This window comes from Grus americana, chromosome 14 (assembly GCF_028858705.1).
Source record: "Grus americana isolate bGruAme1 chromosome 14, bGruAme1.mat, whole genome shotgun sequence".
Taxonomy (NCBI): Eukaryota; Metazoa; Chordata; class Aves; order Gruiformes; family Gruidae; genus Grus; species Grus americana.
The window spans coordinates 8,194,887-8,209,401 of NC_072865.1; the positions used below are offsets into that span (position 1 = coordinate 8,194,887).

The window sequence follows — 14,515 nt, forward strand, 5'->3', positions numbered from 1 at the left end:
AACCTTACAACTGTGTAGAAAAAATTACACAATAAGGTTCTCGCAGAAGAATAATGGAAAACAAAACGCAATGAGTATTTACCCAATCGCCACCAGGTTTTCATGATGAGGAGAACAAGTAAGACAAAAAATCGTCCGAGGCTCTGGGAAGAACTGCTGGCTGTCACTTCTGTTGTGCCAGTAACAAACAACTATACCTTTTTCATCACCGGATACAATCAAATCTTTCACAAGTGGTGACCAGTGCAACGCTGAGATTGCATTCTGAAGAAAAAGAATGGAATACACTTAAAGCTGTTTTACCACCATCTAACACAGAGTAATAGGCAGAAAATAATCTGCAAGTACTCCCCAGCACCACCTGAGTTTGTTCTGAAGTGTTTTGGTTCTTTTGAACTTGGGGACAATTGATGGATTTGCTAATATGGTGTCTCGAGTCATGGTAACTGTTCACGTGCATTCTTAGGCTGCCCTGTGTGGAACGGTAACATGCTGAAAGGATTTTTAAATGAGTTGGGTTAAGTGGCAATGAGTACGCACTGCAGCGTACTCGCTTACCGAGGCTTTGATGGTAACCAACAGCTTATTAAGGTGCTGTAACAACGCTGCAGACCTAAGGCTACAACAAAAAGCTGGCAGAAACATTCAATGGTTTTTAATTTCACCGGGTTTGCAATTTGGTAAAGCAGCATCACCCTGCTCTGTGTGCGAGACCTAAAAACCCCACCTCACCCTGTGCGATCGTTCTGTCTCACCCCGCAGCGGGGGCTCCTGGTGGGCACCCTACCTGGTGCAGGCTGTACTCCGCCACCGGGGCCAGGGCCTCCGTGTCCCAGATTTTGACGCTCCCGTCGTCGGAGCTGCTGGCGCAAAGGCTGCTCTGCCCGGGGCAGTGGCAAAAGGCGAACCCGGAGATCCTGTCCGTGTGTCCGATGAGCTCTCCTGCACCGACAGCACAGACCGCGATGGCACCCTCCGTGAGGGCACGGCACCCTCCTAAACCCCCCCTCCCGCGCCGCCGGGGCTCCCGCCGCCTCCCCGCCCCCTGGATTCCCGCTATCCCCCAGTGCCCGAGCGGCGCACGGCGGCTCCCGACGGAGGAGCGGCCCCGCGGGGTCGGGGCGCTCCTATAAAAGACGGGGGTCAGGGAGGGCCCCCCGTAGGCCCGGGTCCCCGCAGGAGCGGGCCGTGGCAGTACCGTAAAACGCGGGTGCGGCGGCTCCGACATCCAGCAGGCAGACACGGTGCCTCGCCGCGAAGCCGAAGAGGCGGCCATCGCTGCTGGCATCGCTGCAGCGGCTACAGTACCAGTTGGGCGAGGCGGGCAGCACCCGCACCCCCACAGCCGCCATCGCCCCGGGCCGCGCGTGCCGCCAGGCCCCCGCGGGCGCTGCCGCCAAGCGCCGCGCACGCCGCCGTAAACGTCGCAAACAAGCCGCCTCACTGCGCGTGCGTCAGGAACGCCTGCCGTGGAGCGAGGCGGGGAAGATGGCGGCGCGGTGGGCAGTCAGCGCGGGTAAGTCTGAGGGGATGGAGCAGAGTGGTTTTTTTGGGGGTTTCGGCTGTTTTATCCTTGCTCACTGTGCTGTATCCTTGCAGGTAGTGCCTGGGTGCGTGGTCTCTTCGGTTGGGTGAGGCCGGAGAGGTGAGTCTGGCTCTGCTGTGGCCCTGGAGAAGGGCCGTTCCGCCGGCGCCCCGGGTACCGGGTCTCGGGCCGTCTCGCCTGGGGAGTCTCCGGGTCTGTACACTCCCCGGGTCTCTTGGCTCGGCCTTCTCTCTGGCTTCTCGCCCTTCCCCGGAGCTGTAGGGAACAGGTCGCTACGTGCTTGTGTCCTTCTACGTGCTTGGAGATTGTGGCATGATGGACATGTCTTTCTCTCCTGACCCCTTTCTATCGGGCATTCAGATTTTCTCCGGCTTTATGGTGTAGATCACAGCAACATAGTAGGTGTCGCTCCTCTCTGCGTTCTCCCCAGTCATTGCTCTTCTGTAGCTGCTGCTCTTTCCCCTCAGTCCGGAGGAATGGCAGAGTTGTGCTGGGGGGTGTTGGTCACTGCTGACTGTATCCCTGACTTCAGAAGAAAGGCTGATGTGGATTCTGCAAGTGCAGAGCTTTGGTCTCTGCTAGAGTCTGTGGAGGTAAATTGCAGAAGTCTGTGTTGCTGAAGGAAGAAGAAGTAGGCTTATGTTGCCTGTGCTTTGCCTACAGCCTTGCAGTTGAAGAGAGTTACATGCTAATCACTTGTTTTACTCAGTTTCTGTAGTCTGTGTGTCTCCTACTTGCTGCTTATGCATGATTCTTTCTAGAAAGGTGCTCAGCTTTTTTCTTTCCTGTTTCCCTTACCCATATATAATATACTTCTGTTTGTTACTTATCATTGTTTTCTTTTGCTTACAATAAATTTGTGTCCTCTTTCTTTTCCTAAAGTTATGATAAATAGGGTTGCTGCTCATGTGAGGTTGGGTTACTTTAATACATTTGGCAAACTAAGGAATTTTATGTTCCCTCTATCTTAATGTGTTCTGCTAGTACCAAGATGACAATCATTAATTCATTACTGCTTAAGTTGTTACATTGCAAAATGATATTCATGTGCTTGTCAAATATTTTCTTGTATTAATTGATGATATTATGCCTGGTGATGATGAATTGTTGTCTTGATGAGTAAAATTTTTAAGTATTAAGCAAATAAATCAATTTTGGTAAATATTAAAAAAAAAAACAAACCCCAAACTCCATAACATTTAAACCTGTATACTCTGCTACCCCCTGCTGATAGGATGTGAAAACTTTAAGGTGTACAACGCTTTCTTGAAACTAATCAATGTGTTCTGTTTGCCAGTCATTTTTAAAATGCTTTGTGTGATTTGGCTACCCACATGAAGCTTTTTAAGCCTTAGTAAAAGTCACAGTATCTGGTCTTTAACTCATCTGTTTCTTGTAGCTACCAGTGGCTGCCCAGTACTGCTTTATCTAGTCAGCAGGGGGCAAAATGTAGCTTAGTTCTTCTGAAATTGAGGTGAATGAACTGACTGAAAACTAGAGGGTTTTTTCTGTCAGCTGTTTTATATTGACCTGATTGAATTTTGAAAGTAGTTTAGAATATCTTTCATTTCAAATATCAGAAGAGATGGATGTTTATAAACTTCTAATACTTTTTTGGTACTCAATCCCTTGAAAAACTAGCCTATTTTACTACTAAAAATTTTGTTGATAAGAGTTAAATAAGTATTGGCTAGTCTTGGAAAAGAAACAGATCATTTGTGTGAGTAATGAACCTCACACAAGATCAGAGGTGATTTGTATCTTTAAGTGTCCCCAGATAGTCACACAATGTGGAACCTCATGCCATACAAATGTGACCTATGGTTCATGGTTTGCTTTAGGAAGCCTGAGGCTTCTTGTTGAATTAAAAAACCCTTTCAATGTAAACTATAGAGGACTTAAACAGTTTTATTTTGTGAGTAGTCAAACATGTCATTTCTCTTTATCAAGAGAGGTAAGTTCACAATTATCCAGATAAACTGGGCAGAAGCAAAGAACTTGAGTTCAGCAGCAAAAACTGTGGTCTTGTTTTGCAGGTGGCTAGCATCCGGTAGCCTTTTCCCTCTGTCATGTATCCACACAAGCACATCTCTGCAGAAATTGGGGAAGTGGGAGAAAAAGAACAGGATTGTTTACCCTCCGCAGCTGCCTGGAGAACCTCGCAGACCAGCTGTAAGGATACACCTGTGGAATTCCTTACCTGTTTGTTTAGCAATTTCTGAGCAGATTGTCACTGTCTCTGGGTGACTGCACAGGACATTAGTTTGACGGTTTATTCATTTGTTAACTTTATAGTCAGTAAAAGTTCACATCATTTTGAATGTTTTCAATTTCTAAATTATATTGGAGCTTCAAGTTGCTTGTAGCTGATTGCCTGCCTGATGTGTAATGTGAACTACAAAGGTACCATCCGCTCTTTGTAGAAGTCTCTAAACTACAAGGAGGTGGAAGTTACCAAGGATGTATCATTACACACTTAGAAAAAGTGTTTGTACTGAGAGTAAATAACTTGAGAAGAATGTGATTGTATTGTTACTCCTGTGCACAAAGATATAAATGTAACCTTCCTTGAGTACTGGAGCTAGTGGTGCCTGTTTCATGTAGGTACAATAGAGTGCATACTCTTTTAATTTTTAATTTCCCTGCGTTATTAATTCTCTGAGGTCTGATAATGTGTCCCCTCTTGCTGTGGCCTCCCCTTAATGAAGCTATTCAGAGGTTGTTTTCTGTCATAGTGATTGCTTGAAATCTTTAATATGGACTAAGGTTCCAAAGTTATGTGGGGAGGGGCATGAGAGTCACATGTGGCATGTGGTTGCAGGAGGTTTTTTCCTTAGGAAACGATTTTATACTATATATATAAACAATGAGGTTGTTTCTTCAGTCTGTTGCACAATAACTTGTGTTTTGCTAAACCATAAACTGAAACAAAGAATCTAAAATCCTTTTGCTGCCTGTATGCTCAGTGTAGGGCCTTCTGCTGGCTGTTGAAGACAACTTTTGGAAAAGTCAGTATAAGTAACATGGTAAATTTTTTAAATGCAGTCATAACAGATTAGTTTTTGATAACAGCAGGTTTATGCCTGTTTCTCCCTGTCCCCTCTTATTGATCATTTTATAACTGGGAAGCACAGTTAAATGTGAACAGAAGCAAGTTGCGTATGAAAACTGTTGTGTATTTGACTGCTGAAGGGACTGATCAGTGCCGCATTCCCTTCACCACAGCCTGGGAGAATTTTAGGTGAATTTTTCAGTATTTCCTCACTCTCGAACTGATATTGTGGAGTTCCATTTTTGTAATTGTTCTTCACTGGGAATGAATGTATTGTGTCCTCTGTTACCTTACTTTAAGCAGTATGCCTATTTGCATCACAAAAGAATAGGGTTTTGTCGACATGTGCTTTTGTAGGCCATGAGCATGTATCACTTCTGTGAACATTATGGCCCAGGATGTAGAAATACATGCTATGTACTGTGCTGACTAATGCAATGTATGGGAAAATGCAGTTATCGACCAACTTGCTTATTAAATCAGTTTTTTACCTGCTCATAAAGAATGCCATCTCTTTCAAATTTGTATTGATGTTAAATTTTACTTGCTAGTTTTGGTCCCTGTTGGTACAGTAATGATGTTAAATGGGTCTTTGGAGACAGCTCTTCATGCCAATCAAACTTGAAACCCTCTTCACTTCTGAAGAGCTAATTAAGTTCATTCTGATAATATTGTTTAGTTGCTATCCTAGTAAGTTGACTTGACAGCAGGGTAATGTTTTTAAGACTGAATGGGCATGTCAGTCTTAAACTGCTTCAAAAGGTGGGGAGGAGGAAAGGAAAAGATGATTGAAACTCATGAAATCCGATTCTGATTATCCTTTTCAGGGACTTCTGTTAATACAATCTTACGAGATTTAGTTTATAAAAATTTTCTGTGTGCTAGCCACTTTTTTTTAGAATGCTTTTAGTTTCACTTGTCAAAGATACGCCTGATTTGGTATGTTCATGGTATAGTAGGGGGAGTCATACTTATTTTATTCCTAGTAAGAATACAGATTGTGGAGCAGACATGTATGCTCTATTGTTTTCACAGCAAAACTACTGGTGTCCTCTAACTGGTTTTTTTTTTGCACCTAGGAAATATATCACTGTCGGAGGGATATAAAATATAGCAAAGATAAGATGTGGTATCTGGCAAAACTGGTAAGGAAAAAGTGCTTTGCACTGTATTTGTTAGAACACAAAATTTAATTGCTGTATTTGCCTTAACAGCCTAGTTTAATCACAGTCTAATCACATCTTCACAATAGAGTCCTGGGGAAGAGCACGCATCTGTGCAAGCGAACAGTTGTTTGTAGTTTGGTTTAGCTGCTTTGTCCTTGTATGCTCTCAGATGTGTACCCAGGATCATATGCAGATTATGCACTGTGCAAGAATTTTCATGTTGGTTTCTGCCTCGTAGTAGATGGTGAGGGGGACTTGGAAGGACAATAACAGGCTGTTTTTTCTCTTTAAGAAAAAAAATAATAGAATGTGTTATCAAGATTTATTGAATATTTAGCTCAGAAGTTCTGCACCTAAGATAATACACTGAAGAAATGGTAATTAAGGAGACTGAAGTCTTTTGATTTGCTCTTTATAATGGCAAAATAAATTAAGTTAAATTCTGAATAAGAGAAGGGAAATACTTGTAATTGCAGAAGTTAACTTCAGCACTTTGATTGCAGATAAAAGGAATGTCCATTGATCAGGCTCTTGCTCAGCTGGAGTTTAATGATAAAAAGGGAGCAAAGGTGATCAAAGAGGTATGTAGTACTATTCTTTAACACTCCTAGTTTCAAGAAAACTTTAAAATTGATAACATCTCCAAAGTTCTGGTGATAGGTTTTATTTCTGTGTTTTTCTATGTTTCTCTTAGGGCAGTTGGGAGCATATTCAAACAACAAGTTTTTGTAGCAGTTGTGTAATGTTGTGACTTACGACTATGCAGAGGGCACTTGTGCTGGCTGTTTTAACTTGTAATGATAATAAATTACATGTGGGTACCCTTTCTAACAATGCTTGGTGTTAAGTTCATGGTAAATAATGCAGAATCCTTGTCACTAACAGCTGCTACATCTATGTTCTTTGATTCTTCAAATTGTAAGATGTGAAGGATATCATCAGGGAAAGGACTGAGTCCTGTAAAGGCATGAAAGTTTTTCATACACTGTAGTTGCTAGGAGTCTCAAATTACTCATTTTCTTGGCCAAAGCATTGATTTATGAGATAATAATGACAAAGAAGTATCCTGTATTAGCTGAAAATATTGAATGGCCTAAGTTTGTTGTGCCCATCTTGGAATTTGTTTCTGGTCTGATGCCTAATTAGACAAAGCTCCATGGATGGAAGGCTGACAAATGCTGATGTGAACCATCTTTTCCACTCCCTTTCCTCCCAAAAAATGTAATAACGTTGTGCTGAAGCTTTTTCAGTCCGTATGCAGAGAACATACTTATGTAAGAGATGTTTGTCTCTTAACAATTTTTATCTCTATAGAATACTTCTTCTGTAACTGACTTAAACTTGCAATTTCTTCCATGTTATCTAGAGATAAGAAATAGCATTGCTTAAATTCTTACTTGGTATTTCCATTTCTTTTCCTTTTGTTGCAGGTTCTGTTAGAAGCGCAGGAAATGGCAGTAAGAAATCACAATGTGGAATTCAAATCAAATTTACATATAGGTACTTTTTTTCTTATTTTAGTGCAGAGAAATGTCATCCTACCCTATGAAAGAGTTTTATCCTTAATAAGATTTTGTTGCTTGAAATCAGCAGAAACGAATAGAGGATAGATTCGAGTAAACTTATCCTTACCAAAACATGAAAGGCACGTGCTTCTGACTTGCAGCACAACTGAAGTTAGTGTGGTTGTTGAGCCCTCAACCATCATTTTGTTATACTTGGTGTCTGACTGGTGTTCTGGCATCTCCTAGATGCACTGATTTTAAGATGCATTCGTCTGAGAGTGGAGTTTCTGTTCCCTGTGTGAAACAAAAGTCCTGAAGGGAAACATGCTTGACATGATTATGAAATACTAGACAACAGAAGGCAAACTGTTATTACTTGTTAATGTTGCCAGTGAGCATAGATGCTGGAAGCTTCGTTCACGGCAAGTGCTACTAGCTTTGCAGGATCGGAATCTGAACTTCTGTTTAGTATAAAAGTAAATGAATATTGACAGTAGACTTCTTAAAAAGGCTTTGTTATATATGATTACAGGATAAGCTTGTAATAACTACAGCACTTTCTTGCCTAGAGAAATGTTTGCTTGTAGGTGTTTTTAGGCCCAAAGAAAAAAATTATACCATATTTTGCAAAATGGGAAATGTTCTTAAGCTGACCTCATAAGCTCGAAGTTACATGGATTGTGGAGCAGATTTGATTAGAATTCTTTGGAGCCTTCCAGGCCTCTGCCATAAGAAGGTTTATCTGCTAGTGCAGGACTGGATGTGTAGATAATGAAAATACCTATGATGAATACAATAAAGGGAGAAAGGAGGGAAAATTAGGTCTGTAAGGCTTCTACAGGAATTCATGAGACAAACTATTGAAAAGCAGTGGAATTAATACCACCTTCAGAAGAGCTATATGATCTAGTGAGTGCTCAGTGTAGCTTCCTTTGGATTTGTCCTTTACTACATATTTATTTTTGCATGCATGCTTTCTAAATTCACCTTTTTGGCACTTGTGAGGAGTGTTAATTCAACTCGCAGGTTTCTCTATAGCAGTAATCTGCTAAATGGAATAGAAGAAAGATGGAGGAGAGAATCCTGAATAAAATTAACTTTTCATATGCCGTCATGAAGAATATGCTGACAAGACCGTGTTTCAGTTACAGATGCATAGTAGTTTATTCTTGACTGAATAGTCTTCTCTCCCTCCTGCCTTTTTCCTTCAGCTGAGTCAACGACAGGCAGAGGCCGCTATGTGAAGCGGATTCGTTACCATGGCAAAGGCATGTTTGGCATCATGAAAATCGTCAGGTGCCATTACTTTGTGAAGTTGGTGGAAGGTCCTCCTCCTCCTCCAGAGCCACGAAGGACTGGTTTTGACCAAGCAAAAGAATACGTGCAGCAGCTGCGAAGTAGAACCCTTGTTAATACACTGTGACAAACTATTGTGACTATATAGGTATTTCTTGATACATAATGTAATTATATAAAAGAATAATTAAAATCACGTTTTAGTTATATCTTTGGTGCTCCTGGAGCTGGATGATGCAAGAATGATCATAGACTTTTTTCTTGTCAAGCCACAGGTATGGAAAAATCTTGGAAAAGCAGCAACAGATGTTACTTTTTCTGAGTTACTTGGACCACAGCATTCGAGCTCTACCCTGGACTATCAAATCTAGAACGTATGGTGGCGTTATAAAGCTTGTAAGAAACTGTGGTTGTCCTCAGATTCACACAGCTGCATCTGTCATGTATGGTTGGGTCTTTTATTTTAAAAATATGTGCTTGACAGTCATGTTGCAAGATTGAGACTTCGACTAAAATTACTAAAACTTGACATCTTAAAGTAGCTACAACAGTGGAACAAAATAAGTAACAATAGTAGTTGAGATTATCAGGCATCAGTTTATGATTTCTTTATCTGGGCTGTAATGCTCTTTCCTTGTAGCCTCTGCTGTGCATTTTGGGCATTGTGTCTGGGAATGGGGATTAAATTCATTTAATGGTCAGGTTTTGACAGAGTCGGTAGGTGGCAATGTTTAGTTTGTCAGAGAAGGAAGTGACAGTGAAAACTTAGAGCATGTTGAAACTGTTCTTGATTCTGACCATGGCATTAGTAGTCTGATATGTGCATGGAGTTCAGGCAGTTCTGTATGGAAACTCAGTATGGGTAACAGGCACAATATGGAGAAAAGTATGTCTTGGTGAAAAGTGAACTAAGTATTCTGCACTGTCTGGAAACAAATTACTTTTGTAATATTGAGGCAAATAAAATGCTCTGTAGATTTAATAGGAATGGCTAATAGGAAATCAGGATTTCCTTACTGTGAAAACAATCCTACTTTTGTCATTACTTCTTTGAAGAGAAAGACTGAGGTCAATAGGGGGAATCTCATTTCACCCAGTCAAATTTTCAACTCAGATGGCCAGAGATCATGAACATCAGCATAAAAAGAGAATGAGTAGTTGCTTGTTTATGCAAATGCCTGATATTTAGACCTTTTCCATTCTGGGAACATTAGAATGGGAGATAGCTAGCCTACTTCATTTGGGTCTTTTTTACCACATCAACCAGTGGTAGCCTTTCTTACATGTGTTTACTTTGATGGGTACTTGAATGATGGCAGAGGGACAGTTCCTATAAGGAAACAAATTATCTTTGTTGTCATAATGAAGATGGCATACAGCTGTTTCTTTTGGCTACGAAAGAAAGGCTCTCATGATCTTAGTGTGTTAGGGATGGTGAAGTTACACAAGAAGTATGTGCATAGCCTGATACCCGTAATGGGTGCTTATTTGCAGTCTGGTATACTGCAGTGCACTTACAGATGCATTACTTGCTTTAAAGCCATGATTTAGTAACTTCTGTCTGAAAGGTATGTTGCTGATGAAAGTCTCTATCCCTGTAGTCTCTGATACGTGTTTGAACAACTGTTTCTGATGTGCTGTGATAAACAGTTGTGCTTTGCTTTGCCAGCTGCCGTTAAACTCTTTTTGTCATACTGAATCTCTTACAAGTTGTAGCAAACTTGAATAACTTAATCTTTTGGGGGGGTCAGTGATCTGGGAGAAGACTTAAGGAATCACAAAATAATCCAAGGTTAATATGCACTTGTCATCTAAGCATGTAAAACCTGACTTCCAGATACTTTATTCTAGTACCTGTTTCTCCTGCATGCTGTAGATTTTTCCCTTCAGATCCCTTCTGGACCTCCAGACAAGGTTGTATTCTTATAGATATCATTGCTCTAGTTATGAATCTGCAGACAGGGAGAGAAGTGAGAATGTGACTGATGTCTTTTCCAGCTTCTTTATGAAGTGGCCCTGACACTCCTTTAAACAAACAGACCTGGGCTTTAAAATCTTTCCATCAAAAAGCAAGGTGGTGGTTTGTCATTCTTGTTTTCTTTCTCAAAACAAGAAATGGGAAGACTTTTTTTTTTACATGCTTTTCTGCATCCCTCTTACTTTGTCCCTTTTCTGCCTTCTTAAAGATGCGTAACCCATAGTGGATCCTTACAGTATTGGCTTAAGGAAGCTCCACAGCTGTGGCTGTAGCAGTACAATGGGAGATGTGGTGAGATGAGGGGCTTGAACTGACTTGATCCTGCCTTTCGCTGGTAGGACGATAAGAGTGTCTGAAATGGTTTCTGTGATAGGTGTATAAGAACATTGGTATGGGAACCTGCCTGAACCTTTTAAAATTCAGTAAGATCTAGTGATAAAGCTTCATACCGTCAAGTTCTATATATAAATAAAGTTTTTGGGTTTTGATTCTACTGTGCTTTCTTAGTAGTTAGTACACCTACAGTTCAGTTAGATATTTGATATGGATTCAGACAGAAAATTCCATGCTAAGTGCAACAAGTCTTTAGCAGAAGATCAGTTATTACTGTAACCTCCAATAAAAGAACATTCTTAAATGAGCCATCACCAGAAAAGAGGAGGAGAGGCACCTAAGCATCTATTTGATGCTGATTTTATTAGTAACGTCTGGGGGCACTGTAAACTCACCACTTGTGTATGTGCTGATGTTACGGAAACTGGAGGAGCAAGTATGCATGAAGGTGTAGTAAGGCTTCAGGGAAATCTGAAGAGAGTAGAGCTGTGAGCTGTGCTCAGCAATGTGAGATTTAATTGAGGAAAACTTAAAAACCTGCTGTTGGGCTTGTTCATAAACATTTTAAAGTATCCAGTGAGAAAGTCAAAGTACTTCTGTCAGACAGCCTGAAGTCTTTTTGGATGTGGGTTTTTTCCTTTAAAAAACTCCTGGGCAGTTATTGAGGAGGTAGTTCATCAAAGGTAGAGTTAGGAAAGACTCATGAATATAATTATAAAGTGATCATCAGCCTATTTAAAAATATGAAAGACAAATGTGAGTGTGATAAACACACTGGACAGTTGAGGTTCTCTGATTCTGGTCAGGTCTGGAAATTGCTGTTGTGAAGTGGACTGCATAAGGCTGGGGTGGTACCTGGGCACAGACAGGCATGTTCTACCCGGTGCTTCAGCTGTGTTGCTGTACCTGGCAGGAACTTGACTAGACCACTGTCATGCTGTGTGAATCTTCTGATTACCCCTGTTTGCACAAATGGGAGGTGTATAACGGTACTGCCACCTCCACGTTGTGGAGACACTTGGGAAATCTTTCAGTCACTGGAGTGAAGGAACAATAGGAATTGCTGTTTGCTTTTGCCAGTCCCTGTGAAAATCCACTGGTGGGACGCTGGAAAGTCATTTGCAAACAGAATTCTTTAAATAGGAATAAGGTTACTCCTAATATCATCAGTGAACCATAGAAACAAAATGTGACATTCTTCACCATATGAGCTATAGTCCTGCTGAAAATGCCCCTATTTCTAGCTTTTCAAAGAGCAAGCCTTTGTTGTTGAGTGACATCTATCCAGCTGCACTTCAGTCATGTAATTTAAAATAATTACTAATTAAACAAAATAAGAGACTAATAGCAATAATAATCACACAAGTTACTGTTTGCTGGAGTCTTACCTAGGGAAAATAACTTGAAAGGAGGGGAAGGTTTCAGGAACTGACTTTTGAGTACTTAGACTGAAGTAAGGAACAAGGTATCTCTTGGGAGGAGTCAGCAAATGCAGAGCTAATTTTGTATTTGCTCTATAACATCAACACTCTCTTCTTGTTTCAAGGAAGTTGTACGCTAATACAGAGGGCAGGCTGCCATTGAAGAGAACAAGCCAAGGAGAGTGTAACTTTACATTGAGCAAATTAGGCATCCGTCTCAGAGTACTAGATGAGGAAATTAATCTGAAAGTCTATGTAATACACTTGAATAGAGCATTCTTGAAACTAAAGACAAAAAGTGGGGCAGAGCATCTGAATAACTATTGCATCTGTGGGTGCTGCTTCTGTGTATTGTGCTGTACTACAGTCATCAAGTTTTGTGTGGTGAAATGAATTTTGTCATATATGAACCTAGATTCACTCTCTCTTTCCTCCAAAAATAATGAAATGGAGGCTTAAAGCATATTTGTATTCATATGACATCTTTGTTTTAAATGAGCTCTGAGTTGGGACCATTGTCAATGCTGCATCAAGTCACCTCTGTCACTGTCTAACAATATTGGAAATCCAACCGCCTCTCTGGTAGCCTGCGCTAAGGTTATGCTACTCTCCCTGTGAAAGCTTGCAAAGCCCAGCCTGAGCCTCCCAAGCTGTACTGTTGTCCTTGTCCTTTGTTCTATTGCCTGGTGCTACTGAGACCTGGTTACTCTTATCACATTGCAACTGCCCTGTTGCTATTGGATCACGCTGCTAACCACCTTTTTGGCAGGATGAACAAGCCCAGCTTCAGCCTCTTATAAATCTAGTTCTCTAGCCCTTGTGCTGTACCCTCTCCACTTCCCCCATCTCTGTTGCAGTGGGGGACCTCAAACCGGACTCCGTGTTCTAGGTACAGCTTCACCAGCACTGATGAGAAGGAGGTAACTTCCCTTGGTCATCTGGCCATGCTTTTAATCAAGCCAAGTATGCAGTTTGCTGTGTCCGTGATAAGAGCACGTTGTTGACTTGCATTCAGCTTGATGTTCATGCAAGCCCCAGGTCCTTTTTAGGTTGCTTGTCAGGATTGCACTAAGTACCTGTGGCAACCATGTTCCAGCTCTCATTGCTTTTCTGTATGCACTAATGAGGACTCCTTTACCACTAGGAAATTGTTCTGTTATGTGGATGATTTTCTTTCCTAATAGGAAAGTTGCAAAACAGTTTTCTGGTTTCTGTTATTAATCAAACTCTTAGACTAGCTAAGAGTGGAGTAAAGGCATTTGTACATGCTGTTGTGGTAAACTCCATCAATGTATGCAGCTAATCAGTGATGAAATGTGTCTACATCTCCTATTGATTATCTCCTTCAGAGCAAGACAAACATAGGTCCTTACTGTATACTGGCCATGTAAATTAAAACTTTAATTAAAGGAAAACAGAGTGGACCATGAGGTGCACTGCACCGGGCCGTTAAAGTATTGCTGTTCAAAACCAGCTCTTCTAGATGCCCCCGATTCCTTGCCTTCTTTTTTTGCCCCACTTAAAATTCCCTGTAGTGTATTAAGATGAACTCAGTAGTTAGTAAATTTTCCTCTGTGTAGTTTACAAGCTCAAGGTTATGGGCAAAACAAGTAGTGTCGTGCTATAAGTCAGGTGTAATGGAACAGCTTGAGAGAGTGCACAGAAGTCCTACGTCCCCTTGTTCAGTGGGCGTCCTAAAACTCTGAAGGTAGAGTTGGCACAAACCCAGAAACCCCCACAAATGGCTGATTAAATCATTAATAATGAGCCTTGTCCTCCTATCCTCTCTTCTGCAGTTTGAATTCCCTGAATCATTCCAGTACAGCAAGGTGTACTGGAAAATTTTTAAAAGGGCTGCAAATCAGAAAAGGCAGAAGTTTTCACCAGAAAGGGGATGTAGCTGAACCTCACTGTGGTGAATGGAGGTGGGATGTCTGCCTTGGGGGTAGTTCTCCGTCCAGCAGCTAATTGACTTTTGTCAGTGTGCTGTATCATAACTTGCATGGCTTTAGCTTTCTGCTAGTCTTCCAGTTCTGGTTCTCTCCCCTGACTTAAAGTCCTTTTCTGCTTCATTCAGGCCTGAAATGTGTCACTAGTTCAGTGAGTCTGAACGTTGGACTGTCTAAAGAACCACCTGCCTGCACAGGCAGGGGAAGGCAGTCCTGAGTTAGCAGCCAGGGTCCTCCCAGCAGGGCTGGGCTTGGGGTTTTACTCGGGT

The 14,515-nt window shown here is 41.6% G+C and overlaps 2 protein-coding genes across 4 annotated transcripts in view; one reads left to right on the forward strand and one right to left on the reverse strand.

The window, feature by feature from the left end:
• Nucleotides 1-1,408, reverse strand: part of GEMIN5 (gem nuclear organelle associated protein 5) — an 18,654-nt gene extending 17,246 nt beyond the window's left edge. For both annotated transcript variants that reach the window (XM_054842315.1, XM_054842314.1), the window contains exons 1-3: nt 1,199-1,408; nt 788-942; nt 83-264 (exon numbers count right to left, since the gene is read on the reverse strand). In XM_054842315.1, the coding sequence (XP_054698290.1) occupies nt 83-264; nt 788-942; nt 1,199-1,352 (491 nt within the window). In that variant the 5' untranslated portion in view covers nt 1,353-1,408. The remainder of the gene's footprint in view (nt 1-82; nt 265-787; nt 943-1,198) is intronic.
• Nucleotides 1,391-11,029, forward strand: MRPL22 (mitochondrial ribosomal protein L22). 2 transcript variants are annotated; one of them, XM_054842319.1, is made up of 8 exons: nt 1,391-1,516; nt 1,600-1,645; nt 3,583-3,718; nt 5,678-5,743; nt 6,268-6,345; nt 7,195-7,264; nt 8,481-8,713; nt 8,835-11,029. In XM_054842319.1, the coding sequence occupies exons 1-7, from the start codon at nt 1,489-1,491 to the stop codon at nt 8,690-8,692; spliced, it is 636 nt and encodes a 211-aa protein (XP_054698294.1). In that variant the 5' UTR covers nt 1,391-1,488; the 3' UTR covers nt 8,693-8,713; nt 8,835-11,029. The 2 variants fall into 2 exon arrangements, with proteins under 2 accessions (XP_054698294.1, XP_054698293.1); XM_054842318.1 differs by having other exon boundaries at nt 8,481-11,029.
• The last annotated feature ends 3,486 nt before the right edge of the window (nt 11,030-14,515 follow it).